The sequence below is a fragment of the Rhyacophila brunnea genome, unplaced genomic scaffold (assembly GCF_057557595.1).
Source record: "Rhyacophila brunnea isolate RB1 unplaced genomic scaffold, BYU_Rbru_1.0 scaffold_8, whole genome shotgun sequence".
In the NCBI taxonomy this organism is placed as follows: domain Eukaryota; kingdom Metazoa; phylum Arthropoda; class Insecta; order Trichoptera; family Rhyacophilidae; genus Rhyacophila; species Rhyacophila brunnea.
This window is the reverse complement of record NW_028233350.1, coordinates 44,984,465-45,001,333: the sequence shown is the minus strand read 5'-3', so window position 1 is coordinate 45,001,333 and position 16,869 is coordinate 44,984,465. Positions and strand designations below refer to the sequence as shown.

Below are 16,869 nucleotides of genomic sequence, written 5' to 3'. Positions count from 1 at the left end.
AGAAAGTTCATAATGTAGTTAGTGCATTATGTCATTAATGCTTACATTAAAACAATTGTATTAAAACAATTACAAGATATAAAGCACTTTTTATATACCACGTTTTTAAATTTTCTGTTGAATCATATAAACTTGACAATAATATGTATTAATAAATACTTTTTTTGTACTTCATAGATATACTGAATAAATATAGAATACTGAAATGTCATTTTGACATTTCATATTGATTTCCATAGTAACGCACGTATATATTAATAATTTAGTTGCTAGGAACCCCTTAGCAACCAATAATAGTGTTTTACTTTTCACGATTTTTTCCGAAATAACTTTCCATACAAAACAGAATTAACTGAAAATGAATTCAATTCTGCTTAAAGATGGCTAAAAGTATTAAAATAATGCATTGTCGTCGTGTTCTGATATATTCTAAAAGTTTCAAATGTCTAGCTAGTCGGGAAGTTACTTAAAAATCAATTGCAAGATTTGTATTGGACAAACAAGAAAAAAATTGTACTGGACAAACAAGAATACGAGCTAATAAAAACGTGGCAAAATAAGAAAATTCCAAAAGCTTATTGCAAATCTTTAATACTACCAACGAAAGTACCTTTTACGTATATTTTCCATCCAACTGCACATATAGATCTGCAACATATAAAATGATGTAGACTTTCTTGTAGTTTATTCATATAAAATGTTTACATTCAAATAAATAAACATATAACGTTATTATTATCCTATATGTATGCCGCGGACTGCCAGTTACCGACGCCTGACTTAAAATATCATCGTCAGTGTTCCAAAAGTTAGCAATAGGAAAAATGATTTTTTTTTTAATAGACGTGCTAAAATGCAATGTTATCATACGAGTACGTGTCCATAAATCCTGCCACAGATACTGACCTAAATAAAACTTACCAGTTTTCTTTCCTGACTTAACTTACTGACGTCTATAATATACATGTCTGCTTATTATTATTTTCTTCTTTTTTCCATGTCCGATTCTAATTAGATCATATGGCCCTCCACGGAGTGGAGGTTTGTATTAAGAGATTTTTGTTTCTACGAGCAATGCATGTTAGCCACTTGCTCAACCTATTAGGTCCATACTCTGACTCCTAACACAATATGTGTATTTTTGCCAGATTCAGGATTCAAACCTGGAACCCATGACATTATAAGCCGACGCGGCCATCGTGCGACTAAAAATTGATTATATTAGTGTTACCTATCCAACCTTTGGAACAACATACTTAAATTATTTTTTTAATTTATACTGAGTAATAATTGTTGTTTATTGAAATTTTACGGTTATTAATAGTATTAACATATTTACACAAAAAATATCCAACTCACAAAAAACGTAAAACTACGTAATTAACAGTTACAGCCTGCAAGGTACTTACCTAAAATTTCTGCACATAATCTTTTTAAATGATTCTGTGTTTGCTTGGTAGTAAATCATGATATTTTAATCAATTATACATTTATCTTTTATTGATCAATTATACTAAATAACTTGCCGTTAAAATATCTGTAAACCGGGTCGCACATACAGACTCATATCGACCGCGAATCGTCGAATTTGTCGATGTGATTTTGCTGCAAATCACCAAAACACATAGAACTTAATGTATCGCTGCACACAGGGTAAATGCAATATTTTTGATTGAAAAAAACAAGTCAAGATTTTTTTTTTAATTTTTCTAAACTCTTTTTAATCACTAAGGTGCATGGTTGCTACATCAGTCCCGTACAGCTTTTTTTCGGAACAAGGTACTATGGCACCAAAATCTTTTCATTCTGACACGTTAATAGAGTCATGGAAGGTGACTGTGCATAAATTGAGACTGCATATACATGACAGGCGGAGATGAGGTAACTCAAATATTATACTCACTAAAATGTTACCTGGGTGTCTATTTTCCTCAAGTACTCGGTCTTCTTAAATATAACCTCTGCAAACCAATTCAACTGTCTAACATAATTTATCTATTTTAAAATACTAATTGTAATATACTATTTTACAGCATTTTTCCGAGAGGTTAACAGATACTGTGGCATTCACGGTTCACGTTTTCGAGTATTCATCGGAACACAACTTTTTATTATTTTGTCGAATCCAAAAGATTTTGAGGTAAGTACCTACTTATAATAAATTTATATATAATAAAACATAAGCATACCTAATAATTAATTAGTTTACCCATAGTTTTAGGCCTTTAAATAGAATACATAGTAAGAAAATCTTGCTGTTTTACTTTACAAAAGTGTACGTAACATTCAGGGATTGCAATACCGGTATTATAAAAACCGGGAATCCGCTTCATTTATTCTGCCAAACTTAACGAAAGTCTGACTTAAAGTATTTGGTAAGTAATTATTATTATTATATGCTTTAACTTGCTGTAACTCTGCTTTATAAATTTTATAAAGTAAAGTTACCTACTCCCTTATTTTATAAATCACCATTACTGTGGAACCAGTGGGCGGTTAGAAAATTTTACTATTAACAGAGATACAAAAGTGGGCTATAGGCATAAATGTTGACTACCCCTGCGCTGAATAATGCAACTTAAGCCCCTCACAAATTCCACACTCGCACAGCGCAAATGATGTGACCTTCGAGCCATCCTGAATTAGATATTATTGGACCACAAAGGTCACGAAATTTTATTATAGTAATCAATGACATCGACCATATTTATTTATTTCAATTTGATTGCTCAAATGTTTTATTGAATTTCAGGTAATATTGAGCGGACAGCAGTATAATGAAAAAGCAAGTGATTATGAATATATGATGCCATGGCTCGGTACTGGCCTTCTTACAAGTAAAGGTGACAAAACCAATTTACCAATAAATTATTCAGTTATTAATAAGCATTTATGTATACGTACATATTTAGACGAAACACCCGCCTCTAGAACCGTTGGTTACCTACAGGTATATCAACATCATCAGCCGGGGTCAATACACTGCTGGATGAAGGCATCCCAAAGCTTCTTCCAACTCTCTCGGTCCTGTGTCGTTCGCTGCCACGTATTTCCGCCGAACTTTATCAGTTCGTCAATCCAGCGGCTTTTATAGCGACCCTGTGGCCGTTTCGTACCCCTTGGGTACCATTGGATGATGGCATTTCTCCAGCGGCCGTCCTTTCGGCGAGTAATGTGCCCCGCCCAACTCCATTTCAGCTGTTTGGCAACATATATTACATCGCGTACTCCTTTCTGCTTCCTAACCCATTCGTTTCTCTTTTATTATATCAGTAGCGACGGGTGGAGGTAGGCTGTTAAGATCCGCCATAAATAGTGCACTTTAAACTAAGTTAGTCATACGTATTGTTTATCTCAAAAACTTCATGAATAATAACTAATTAAGAGGTCAAGAAGTTATGTTATACATTCTGCATAAATTTAATAATCATTATATACTTTAGGCCAGTGGTCTCTAAAGTGGAGACTTGTACGACAGAGGGTACACCAGAAAAATTCGATCATATAGTTTCAATCAGTAATAATAGTTGCCGCCTACTACGCACCAGTAACGAAGAGGGGAGGTAGGCTGATAAGATCCGCCATAAAAAGTGCACATTATACTTTGTTAGTCATACGTATTTGTTTTTATTTAACTAAGACTACAATTTATAGATGGTATTGGTTAGTTTTTCAAAATCAATTAAACCCTGCCTAAACCAAATTATATTTTTTTTGTATATTTTGGGCTATACGCCTAAATTGTGCACACTTTTTCATTCAGACTTATTTGTTTTCATTGGATTAAGAATACATAATTATACATATTACATTATTACATATTGTTGATTATTTTTTTTAAATTCATTAACCCTGCCTAAGCCAAACTATAATAGATAAAATATATTATTCTATCCATAAAATATTCAAAGTTATGTATGATATATTTGCAAAATTTTAGATATTTTATAGATATATGAGCATTTTTTGACTATTATCTTTTATAGCTTCTAGAGAACTTATTTAACTACATTTTAATTATAAATAATTACAAGATAAAACAAAACATTTTTATATACAACGTTTTTAAATTTTCTGTTGAATCATATAAACTTGACTTGACTTGACTAGCTTAAACGATCAAAAAAAATTGTACTTGATAGAAATACTGAATAATTAAATGTCATTTCATATTGATTTCCATAGTAACGCTCGTATATATTAATAATTTAGTTGCTAGGACCCCAGACCCCTTAGCAACCAATAATAGTGGATTGGATTACGGATTTCTTCCGAAATAACTTTTTATACAAAACAGAATTAACTGAAAATGAATTCAATTCTACTTAAAGATGGCTAAAAGTATTAAAAAAATGCATTGGCATCGTGTTCTGATATGTTCTAAAAGTTTCAAATGTCTAGCTAGTCGGTAAGTTAGTTAAAAATCGATTGCAAGATTTAAACAGGACAAACAACCACCGGACAAACAAGAATACGAGCTAATAAAAACGTTGTAAAATATTCATAAAGTACCTACGATGTACCAATAAAAATCCGGCCTAATTTTTTTTTATTTTCTTATAATAAAATCTATGTAAGTATATTGTATTAAAACACACATTGAATATACAACATGTAGATTAAATCCTACCGGAAGATTGGATCTTCGTGATTCTCGGATTTAAATGGAGTAGACGAGTGATGTAGTGAAGTCCTCGTTTGTGAATATAATGATTTAAAATGATTATATATTAATAATTTTCAGGAGAGAAATGGCGCAAACATCGAAAAGTTATAACACCGACTTTCCACTTCAAAATTCTCGAAAACTTCATACAAGTTTTTGACAGGCAAAGCGACACGTTAATCAAACATCTGAAAAAATATGTCAACAAGGGATATTTTGACGTGTTCCCCTGCATCACATTATGTGCATTGGACATCATATGCGGTAAGACGGCAAACTCAATTTCCTTATTATATATTTTTATAATTATGCAAAAGTGGTAAAATGTAATATTTTGAACATATGCAATTCATCGTGGAACACTTATTCGTGCGCCGCAGTACGTGAAACATGAGTTCGTATAACATTCTATCAAATGACGAGTTCTTCGTTGAACATTTCACCGTGGAATACATTTGTACGTATCTTACAAAATGCGGCGATATTTTGCAAATAGCACTGCTCCAATTAGATTAACCCTAACCTAAGCTAACCTAACCCAACCTAATCTAACATAGTAAAGACAGACCACGGTGAAATGTTCAACGGAGAACTCGTCATTTGATTAAATGTTACACGGACTCATGTTTCACGTACTGCGGCGCACGAATGCGGTGAATTGTTTACGTACAAATTTCCGAAAACGTGTAAAAGTATGGTTTCCCCCTGCCAGACCTCCCCCCACCCATGACGGGCTCTAATGCAATATTTAAGTTAAATTATCTTGACAAGTTCCTCAACTACACCATATTTTTAAACGTTTATACCTGGAAACCGTCGAAGGCGGAAACAATTAATGGTTAAGAAAAGCTAAAAAATAAGTTCACAACTTTGAACTAAAACGGATTTTCTTATGTCAAAAATCAACTACGATAGTAAAATCATAACTTCCATTATCTCTTAAAATAAACAGACAATACCCATTTTTTTACATTTCTACCTGGAAACCGTCTATGATTAATATATTATTGGTAAAAGTTTCGGATTGATCGCGTCATTGACAAAAGGGTAGTTTTTAAAATGATATTATTATATAGTGACACATGGCTTGAATACAGGACCACCCCTAATTAATTGTTAATAGAATGTATTGTCATCTCATTAGCATATTATTATGTGTACCGAATTTCATAACTCTAGGTATACGGGAAGTAGGCGAAAATCGCGAGTAACAAAACTTAAAAGAAAATAAATCGGTGTGTGTACTTATGTACGTGCGATAGAAGTTATACTTCTTTGGCGTAACAAAACAAAAACAAAACTTGTGATAAACTAGGTTCTTTGACTAGCTCTTAATTATCTTGTTAAATTACACACTCAAGAAAAAGGACCGCTTATTGGAACGCCGTTGGTTTATTTCTATACACTTTAACTTATATTACTAAATTATAAAATGGTTTCACGTTGTTTTTATTTTTAAAGTACCAACTGTCACCGACGTTTAATCGTTTGTTTACGTAAGGAATCGCAAATGGCCGACAATAATAAATTCGCTGCCTAGGCAACGGAACAATTCTGAACTACAATATTATACTGTATAATCGTCACGATTGCAGTATCATACTGTGGCGTAAAGGTAGTGCGTTTGGCTGATAACCGAACAATCGGTGGTTCGAATCCAATCAAGTGCGTTTTTTTTTTCGTGTGAAAAAATAAATTATGTGTTACATGTCACATGCCAAAAATACACTCTGATCTGATTTCCCAAACGCGTCAAAAGAAGTATAACTTCAAAAAGTAATAGATTTTCACTTATATAATATATTATAGCAAATTAAAAAAAAACTTTGTTGTAATTTTTACATTGTAAATTCTCGTCTTATGGATTGATTACCTTAAAGTTTACATATCTATATTCAGTTATAATTGATGAAAATATTAAATTCTACAACTTTGTTTAATAGTAAGGGCTGTGTGTGAGTTATGAGATTATTTTTAATAATAATATGTTTTCCTATAAAATTTTAAGCTACGTCATAATAACGATTCTTCTTCTATGTATAATAATATATATGAGATATATGCTCTGCTGACGAATTCCGCCACCTGCGAGGTGCGTTGAATCACTTGGTTTCTCAAGTCCACCCTGTTAAAATCCATCGTCGTTTCACATCCAATTATGGTAATGTGATGAACCAGCGGAATGTCAAGAAGCGGTGTACTGAGTTTTCGAGTGGTAGAACGAGTTTTCATGATGAGGAGTGGACAGGAAGAAGGTCCTCAATTATTGACGTTTTGTTGAAAAAAATCAATGATAAAGTTCGTGAAGATCGCCGTCTGACAGTCTGTTAGCTAGTCTGCTAGCAATTTTGATCCCAGACGTCAGTAAGTCTACCATACAAACGATTTTGATAGGAAAATTGGGGTATTCAAAGGTGTGCTTGTTAGGTGCCCAAAATGCTGACGGAAACTCACAAACAAAATCGTGTGAAAAGCGCCTAGGTGTTTTTGAACCTTTTGGACTCATTAAAATGGGATGTCCTCGGTCATCCTGCTCATGATCGGAATGGCGCCGAGTCATTTCCTTCTTTTACTTCACCCGAAGCAACATTTGGACGAAAAACGACCGATGAGGACTTGGAGGAAGAGGTGAGAACATTTTTGAGGACGGTGGTGCCGGAGTTCTATTAGGGAATTGAGAACCTCGTGCAACGGCTCACCAAGTGCATCGATCGTAACGGGGACTACGTCAAAAAATAGTGGGGATATGTACCTAAAATTCCGTATGCTTTTTTCTAAAAATAAAAATTTCCTGACTTTTAAAATAAGGTCTTTAATTCTTGGACAACCCTCGTACTTCTAGTGTGAATTTAAGCTTCCCGTCAACAAAAACCACCAGCCTCTGCGTTTGACCCTCCGAATGCCTATCGACCCTTCGGCGAAGATCATATTTTTGACTAATAATATTTTGTTTCAGAAGCTGCAATGGGTGTTTCCATAAATGCTCAAGATGACGTGGAATCTGAATATGTCACAGCAGTCAAAGAGTAAACAATAATATATTTTCAAAGATACATAATTTCATTGGATTGTATTTGGCTTCTTTCTATCTATAAGTTTCCTATCCAATGTCCGATCAGGCATCTCTGGTGAAAGTTAAATTACCGTATGGTTTCACGATCAATGACTATTAGTCATTTGGGTAACCCATTGATTCTTTGCCTTGCCACTGTTAGACGTACCTGTAATAGTTACATAATATGTAATTCAAACCCCCCCACCCCCATTGGCTCAGAGATGATCATTTTTATACTACTGCTCTGTGAGCCTTAATTCAGTTATAATTTAAAACATTTGATTTATCTCTTAGTAAGCCTAACCTTGTTGACCAGTATATTAAAATAGTTAGTCAATATTTTTAATAACCATCATTTATTTAATAGAGCTCAGTAGCGAAGGGTGGAGGTAGGCTGTTAAGATCCGACATAAATAGTGCATACTAAGCTTTGTCATTCACACGTTTCTTTTTCAGTGCACGTTACACTTTGTTGGTCATACATATTTGTGTTTATTGAAATAAGACTACAATTTACAGATGGTGTTGGTTAGTTTTTAAAATTCAATTAAACCCTGCGAAGACCAAGCCATAATAGTTAATAGTCATAAAATACTCTTAATAGATTAAAATTAAATATTTTAAATTATGCAATTAAATCATACATAACTTAAGGATATTTTTATAATAATATCTTTTATATAATGTTATAGTGTGATTTAGGCAGAACTTAATGACTTAAATAAAAATAACCAACAATATGTGTAGGTAATATGTATTCTTAATCCAACGAAAACAAATATAAATGAATGAAAAACTGTGCACAATTTTGTCGTATCACCCAAAGTATACCAACACTATTATGGCTTGGTTAAGACAAAGTTTAATTGATGTTTAAAAACTAACCAGCACCATCTGTAAAGTGTAGTCTTAGTTCAATAAAAACAAATATGTATTACCAACAAAGTATAACGTGCACTATTTATGGCGGATCTTAACAGCCTACCTCCACCCTTCGTTACTGGAGAGTTGTATTGTTCGTACAAGTTTATGTATTTACTACTTGCATGGGCCCCACAAGGGGGGCTGACAGGGCTCATAAAGGGCCCGGCGTGGCAAGTCGGCCAATTAAGTGAGATAAACACACATCACAAATTTGCTGTAATAGTAAAAAGGACGATGCAATTTTTAATTGTGTATCTATACCCTACAACTCCATAATTCAAATGGATGTATTAAAATATACTATATAGCCACTCTAGAGAGCCACACTGCCTTTATTCTTAGCGATAGGTAGGGGTGGCCGGCAAAGACTCTAGCCTGGGGCCCCGCTTCAGGATGTGGGGGCCATGACTACTTAACATATTTTTTTCTGATTTCAGCATGCTACGAATCATACACTCGAGGATGAAGAACCCCTTCAGAAGGTTGGATATCTGCTTCAGATTCACAAGCGACTATCATTTACAAAAGAAATCAATTGGCATTCTTCACAAGTTTACAAATGACATGATCACAAAACGAAGAGCAATATTAGAACAGTCAAAAGAAAGCTTTTCTTCTTATACAGAAGGTTCAGAGTTATTAGGTAGCTAATTAACTTCACGCAATAACACAATATATTGAGAGAAAAAAACTCTTTTTAAAAATGATTTACAAGCATATCGTTACTTTATTTATATATATATATATATGTTACACCGAATGTGCGAAATTGACTATTACATTAAATGAGCAAAATTTTGCCAAAATTATGAAAAATGCAAGCCCGTTACCTTATTCATGAATTAGACAAAATATCTGCCGAGTACGAGAATTCGGCAGTAATTTTTCTGCCTAGTTCATGCATTGGACAAATTAGATAGTAGCGCTACGGTGGTGTTTTTTGCAACTAAACTAAATTTGTCAAATGCTCATGCATTGGTCAAAATTTAAGTATATTATATATGGTCAAAATAGATGGTCGCGCTCCGGTGTTGTTTTTTGCTAAATATATAAATTTGCTAATCAAACTAACCAAATTCGTCTAATGTCATTGATTATAGGTAATATAAAAATATACCAATCAATAACAACAATGACGTTCATATCCATTAACCATGCGCAAAAAAAAATCTAGAACTATAATATTATGGTAACGGAAGAATTTTATTAAAAGGTATTTTCGCGATTTGATTCGTGTTTGGGTATCAATCATGCAATAGTCGATTGTATATTTGTGATAGTTTGTTGACACTTGTAAGCTAACCTCAAAATGGACATTCAGTTGAATTCAGAATTACAAAACCTAACCTAACCTAATAATAATAATATTATATTATGTCCAATTATAATTAATAAAACCATCCGTATTAAATTTACTATTTCTACAGTCATGTTGACAGTTTAAGAATTCCATACCCTGACGAATTGACGTACTCGGCAGATAATTTACCTAATTCATGAATAAGGCAACGGGCTTGACTAGTACATGAATAAGCCAAATTTTTGCCCATTTCATGTAATAGTCAATTTCGCACATTCGGCGTAACATATATATCACACAGTAAAAACAAAACAGTGATTTGGTTCGTGGGTTGTATGCGTACGAATACGTATCTGGAACATGAGACAGATGTAACTTTCATTCATGAATTAAACCACGATTGAGTGAGTAGAAGTATATTAAAAAATAGTTTAATAGTACTTATTTGATAGCTATTTCGGCTGTGACATTACTTTTCACGATTCAGTCGGAAGTTTCAATGAATCATTAATTGTCTATATTCTGGTTATATGTAACAATGTATGTACGTTTTAGGTGTAAAGAAAAAGATGGCTTTTTTGGACATGTTGCTTTTATCCACTATCGATGGACAGCCGCTAGATGACATAAGTATAAGAGAAGAAGTCGACACTTTCTTGTTTGAAGTAAGCATTTTTACCTCAAGACATGGTTACTTATAATGGACGACAGAGAGCTCTGAAGTTGCGATCTTATTGGCAGGGGATTAACCATTAACCCAAACTCGTCGTTAAGATTCCCGTTGCTTAATTGTCAAGCAATACTGGCGCGAACCCAGCAGATACAGGGTCAAGTCCCGTCGGGGATCGTATTTTTGTCTACAAAATAATTTTTTCTTGTCTGTATATGCATGATATGTTTTCAAATTATGTATATTCAGTACCGACATAGAATGTCACATTCTGAAATCTTGTGTCTTATTCGTTGAATAAAATAAATAGTTTATTAAAAATATAATATTGTTAATTAAACTTAATTACAGAAGGTGGGGGGCTAAAAATATGTTTAAATATGTTCTCTAACCTCATAATTAAATCAAATTGCGTGGCTTTAAATGTTTCAATAGATGTTTTTCAACCCTTAGTTATTCAAAGTAGCCCTCTGCCAGATTATTTTAACTAGACTCTCGTTATTTTTTGTACTATTCGAAAATGGCGCGCAATTTTAAATTTATAAAAGTGACCCGAACTTAAGTAGGTCAAATTATTCCGTTCATAATAATGCATTGGTTTACAACCTTTACATTTATTTCAAATCTTGTTTATTAAAGGGTCATGATACGACGACGTCTGCGATAAGTTTCGCCCTATATTCGATTGCGAATAGTCCTGAAGTGCAAGATAAACTTTATAAGGAACAACAAGAAATCTTCTTTGATGACATGCATAGATCAGCAACACACAGGTATTTTAATTGTATCATAAAATTTTAGTACATGGTGAAATCTTCTCCTGCACTGCTATATGACGAGGAAGTCTGATGAAAATACATTAGATAGGAGGCTCAATACAAATCATGTCATATGTTCGCTTTCGTGTTCGGAAACGTGTACGTATACAGTTCGCCTTATCACACTTCACCGTGAAATGTTGTATCGGAAAAATATGGCCGTACATTAAGAGCGTACATAAGTGAAACGGCAAATAATTTTCAACGGTATGAGGGACGTAATTTCGGCCGCGTTGCCATTCGGAAAGCGATGATCGACCTGTGAGCACGTCAATTTGTTTTGTGATGGCGTCGGAGGAATATATTCTTAAATCGTATAAAGATGACTAAAAAACGTTCGCATGTAGGTACTTGCAAAAAAACATGTCAATGAATATGATATTATTATTAGTAATATAACAATAAACATAACATTAAATGGACGCATGTTGGATTTTTATGACAAATTATATATCGTTTGGCTCGCTTTATTTTCACAATCCGCGCATCGCCTAGTCACGATCTTTTTAGACCATGCCTCAGCTGAGGTATAGCCTTTTAAAGACCGTTCAACTTCTTTGGGTCGTATATTACTGACATAAAATGCATGTCTAAATAAAACACAATTCTTGTCGGTTTACACTTTACCTTTACAGGAAGCCAGCAGCAAACGAATTATGAAAATAGCCAATATAGTCGATTATTTGTTAAGTTAGGTTAGGTTAGGTTTTCATTCTTGAATTCATGAATTTTGCCATAGTCAGCTATGAAAATTGAATTAATGTTCATATTGAATCTAATAAAATCGGATACCATATAGTATACGGTCATCTCTTTCCAATAAGAAAGCTCACGGTGAACTGTGCTACGGTGAAATGTTTTACGTACAATTGTTTACATGTAACTGTTCGCTTATGGCGAGACGAGAATGCCCTGCCACCGTGAAAGAAAGTGCTCGATTTATTTCGTTGACAGCATTTTTATTTAAAAACATATTTACAAGCATGCAAACACACTCAAAGACCTGACGTTATAAATTTAGGTTTTGAGGTTATAACGAATAGGTCATCATATTATGATGTAATTTGCTATTGTTTCAATACACATAGTCTTATCAATATCGTAAATATGTCAAGTTTAAAAGAACAAGGACTCGGTAGTCTCGGTACACTGATTTATTATCTATCATTATGCATAATAATAATTCCTGTGAGCTTCTAAGAATAATTATGTATTTGTAAAAATATTACATAACTACTTATATATTTTAAATCCATCGACCTACCCAATAGTAGATCGGTTTAGTTTCATCTGTCACGTACATTCCACCATGTTGACTCAATTGTAAGTCCGAATAATGCACACCAGTTTTGCACAATAATGCACAACTTTTAGAATATATCAGAACACGATGCCAATGCATTTTTTAATACTTTTAGCCATTTTTAGGTAGACTTGAATTCACTTTTAGTTAATTCTGTTTTGTATGAATAGTTATGTCGATAACATTATTGGTTGCTATGGGGTCCTAGCAACTAAATTATTAAATAATATATACGTGCGTTACCATGGAAATCAATATGAAATGACATTTCATTATGCAATATTTCTATCAAGTTCAATTTTTTTTGATCGTTTAAGCTATTCAAGTCAAGTTTATATGATTCAACAGAAAATTTAAAAACGTTGTAAATGAAAAGTTCTTTTTATCTTGTAATTATTTTTGTGTTCATTATGGTGAAACTGCGTGAGAGAAATATGTAAACACAGTCCTCCACAATTATATTTGTAGCAATCATACCACTCAGTATTAAATGAGTGACACACTTTAATATGTAGGTTTTGATGTTAAAACAAAACAATAGAGCAATACTAATTATCATCGTTTCCTCAATCATAACTAGATCTGTTTTGATTGGTGATTACGACTATATCTCTATGTGTACTATATGTACTGCATCAGTATAATCTACGAATCCTCACTCAACTCATCGAGTCCGTCACTCGACATACTACATCCGTTAATCCATTCGAATTAAATTTCTTAGTTAATTAATCTCTTGATCATCTCGATCTTACCAGTACATCATTATACGCGATTATAATCTCACGTTATCATCCTTATTATTGTAGTCTGTGTATTCTTTTATCAACCAATAAACTCTCACCTTCGAACAACCAAGCTCCAACGACCTTCTCTCTTATCCACCTCATTCTACATCCAAATATTAATTGAATAATATTTAACATTGTTTTAACAATTCTTCTAGCGATCTTCAGAATATGAAATACATGGACATCGTTATAAAAGAAGTTCTTCGGTTATACCCGTCCGTTCCTATTATTGCACGGAAAATCAATGAAAATGGTTTCATAAGTAAGTATATTACCTAACATACATTATTATTAGAGCTTGAGATACGAGAATTTAAAAATATTTACGTCTCGAAAACTCGAGCTTGGTTTATTGATTTTTATTGTATTGCACAAAAAAAATATTTGATATTAATTATTTCCCCAAAACAGATAACAGTAGGTATGCTTACTAGACTGATGATTGTTCTAGTCCAATATTCGTCATGTTCTGGAAACGAAAACGGAAATTTATATTTTCGTAAAACTTTGCCAAATCAATGTATATTTATTTCTTATAATAATGTAGGTACCTAGCTATATCTTCTTTAAAAAAGTATTATAAAATCTTATAATAATGTGTATAGTAATAAAAAAATATTATTTTAAAATGGTTTTACATAAGAAAGAATTAATGCGTTTTATTGACTTACCAATAATTTACGAGAATAGAAACATCTGTTTACATTTCCAATATTTTTTTGTTTTCTTATTTGTTGAATGCCACTAGTGGAATTAAAATAAACGTACTTATTATAATAACAGAAAAAAAAATCTAAAATCAAAACGATCCGGTGAGCAGTTACGTTACAGTGCATGTAAGTACTTAACTGCTATGCGGGGAATGGAACAACTGGACGCCAGGACAATTGGACGCCGCATTGTCGTAGACACGTATACAGAACCTAGACGAGGAATTTTAATCAGTTTTTATCTACTACTTAGTAGTTTTAATTCCCTTTATTCTTAACATAATATTTTTTTATAGCGGATTGAGAATTACCATGCCTAAGGCTTTATATAAAAAAAAAACTCTTTTTTCGTTGGAACTTAAACATATGCACGATTAAATCATTATTTACGTGTGCATATTTAAATGCTCACCAACTATTAAATCATAATATAATAATTTAAATATAAATAATAATATTAAATATTCTTTTTAAAAGTACCTATAAGTACCTAACGTCAATTTGATTTCGAATTGCGTGGCGTCCAGTTATCCGGCGCCAAATCATCCTAGACCCGCTATGCGATGGGCCTATGGTGTGATCGACCCAAATCCATCCTGCGTTCAACGCATTAAACATGCCTGCTGTAGGAGTATTCCCATATGTTGGTTGAAGGGGTGAAGATTCTCAAGTAGGTCAGATCCTTAGTTAGACCGATCGACTATTACGACTTAGTTTCTACGAGGTGAAATTTCTCAGCTTTCAAAAAGCTTGCAGCGTCTTGCGACGAACTATACTGTTCTTCTCATCAAGATAGATTATATCAAAATATGAACCACACACACTCTAGTGCATGTCAATCAAGGTTTTGAGAAGTTAAAGAAAGGCTAGTTAGATAAATAAATATAACTTTACTGTCGTAAATTCGTGTTATGTTGCATAAATGTGTATGTAAATTAACTAAGTTGATAATCCAATTTAATATTTTTCAGATGGTATGTTTGTACCGAAAGACAGTACTGCGATGCTATTGGTGTATAATATGCATAGAAGTTCAGAAATATTTGAACACCCTGACAGTTTTATTCCTGAAAGATATCTTCTCGAAGAAGCCAACAAGAGGCACCCATTCTCAACAGTTTCCTTCAGTGCCGGACCAAGAAATTGCATTGGTACATATTTTATTTTTCTATTTAATTAATATTATTTAAAAAAAAATATCGATAACAATTTCCACTACATAAAGTACGAATATTGGTTAATCTTGCTTACTATTCACTCAATAGGTATATGAGTATGTTTAGATCGTATACAAACATTGATTGAAAAATGTCACATGAATTTGATACGATCGCAAAATTTGAAGTCATGATCTGTGGATCCGTGCCTCTGCTTCAAGATGAGCAAAATTTATTTTATACTTTAACCGTTATTTTAATACTTTTTAAAAAAATTAGAAAATAAATATATATACCCAATAATCAAGATTCAACTGGTTGTCTTTTGATTGCAAAATATATATTATCGACACTACAACTCAATAAAATTGCCGTCTTCAGAAAACTTGTCCGCTCTTCTGTATTTACCCCAATTCTCTTCCACTATCTTAGCATCAAGGATACTGCCTCTATTAGCACCTGTACACGTGCATGGATTTACTGGCACCAATAGTGTGTATTTTAAACTATCGCGATAACTATTTTCACATAAAAGCGTTAATTGTCTCACCATCTCATTCTTCAAACAGAAGCGAGACGCGATATTATCATTGTATAGTGCTATTTGATAGGTCGTGAAAATCGGTAAACATCAAAATGAGTCTGCGCGGTGTAGTTCGTTTTTTTCCCGGCAGGTTTACCACCATTGTTCTACTGCGCAAGGGCAGATATCGCACAAGTTCCAACTGTCGCGTGAAAATTCAGATGCTTCTGAACTTTTTTGATCTATGCATGCAATCTTGCAATTTGCAAAATAATACGTGTTTACACGTGCATTTTTTGCTATGGCCACAATAATACGTTCTGTCAGCAGTAAATTCATGCGTGTAAACGGGTTATAATTCTAAGTAATATAACAACCTCAGATCTTCTTTTTCTTCCCAGTGTATTGAAAAGGACTCTTTCAAATGTTTATCAATTTTTAAGTATGTATTTTACTTTGTTTTTCAGGTCAAAAGTTTGCCATGCTGGAAATGAAATCAACCCTCTCCAAGATATTGAGAAATTACAAGCTGGAATCGTCTGGTGAAAAACTAATTCTGACAGTTGATATAATTCTGAAATCTGTCAACGGAGTTACAATCAAGATTTCTCCAAGAAATTAGAAGAATTAAAAAAAAATATTTGTAAAGAAATTATGCAATATCGTTATTTGTATTGTATGAAAAATTGCAGTCTAACAAATCTAAATAAATCAATTCTATCGAAAGTATACTTCTTGAGAGTTTTGTACTATTCAGTAGGAATTAGTTTCAGAGACATCACAGACTTTTGAACATACCAAATTAACAACCTTACAAAAAACCATCCACGAATATTGTCACTCTATAGATCAGGGTCTCTTAACCTTTTTAGTCGTGACTCAGATTTGGGTAACAGTTTTGGTTTTGCATCCCAAGACAAGGATAATAACATCACTTATATATTAATGACAT

The 16,869-nt window shown here is 33.0% G+C and overlaps 1 protein-coding gene across 1 annotated transcript; it reads left to right on the top strand.

The window, feature by feature from the left end:
• The first annotated feature begins 1,863 nt into the window (after nt 1-1,863).
• Nucleotides 1,864-16,547, top strand: LOC147064287 (putative cytochrome P450 4d14). Its single transcript, XM_085958686.1, has 10 exons — nt 1,864-1,881; nt 2,753-2,843; nt 4,745-4,930; nt 7,623-7,692; nt 9,083-9,273; nt 10,501-10,610; nt 11,255-11,388; nt 13,683-13,780; nt 15,209-15,388; nt 16,385-16,547. Exons 1-10 carry the CDS (start codon nt 1,864-1,866, stop codon nt 16,537-16,539), a joined length of 1,233 nt encoding a protein of 410 aa, XP_085814812.1. The 3' UTR covers nt 16,540-16,547.
• The last annotated feature ends 322 nt before the right edge of the window (nt 16,548-16,869 follow it).

What these genes read in the sequence shown, in the direction of transcription:
- LOC147064287 (XM_085958686.1), top strand. An exon ending in TATGTCACAGCAGTCAAAGA is followed by an intron (nt 7,693 to 9,082) that starts GTAAACAATAAT and finishes TTCTGATTTCAG; the next exon opens with CATGCTACGAATCATACACT. An exon ending in ACGGAAAATCAATGAAAATG is followed by an intron (nt 13,781 to 15,208) that starts GTTTCATAAGTA and finishes AATATTTTTCAG; the next exon opens with ATGGTATGTTTGTACCGAAA.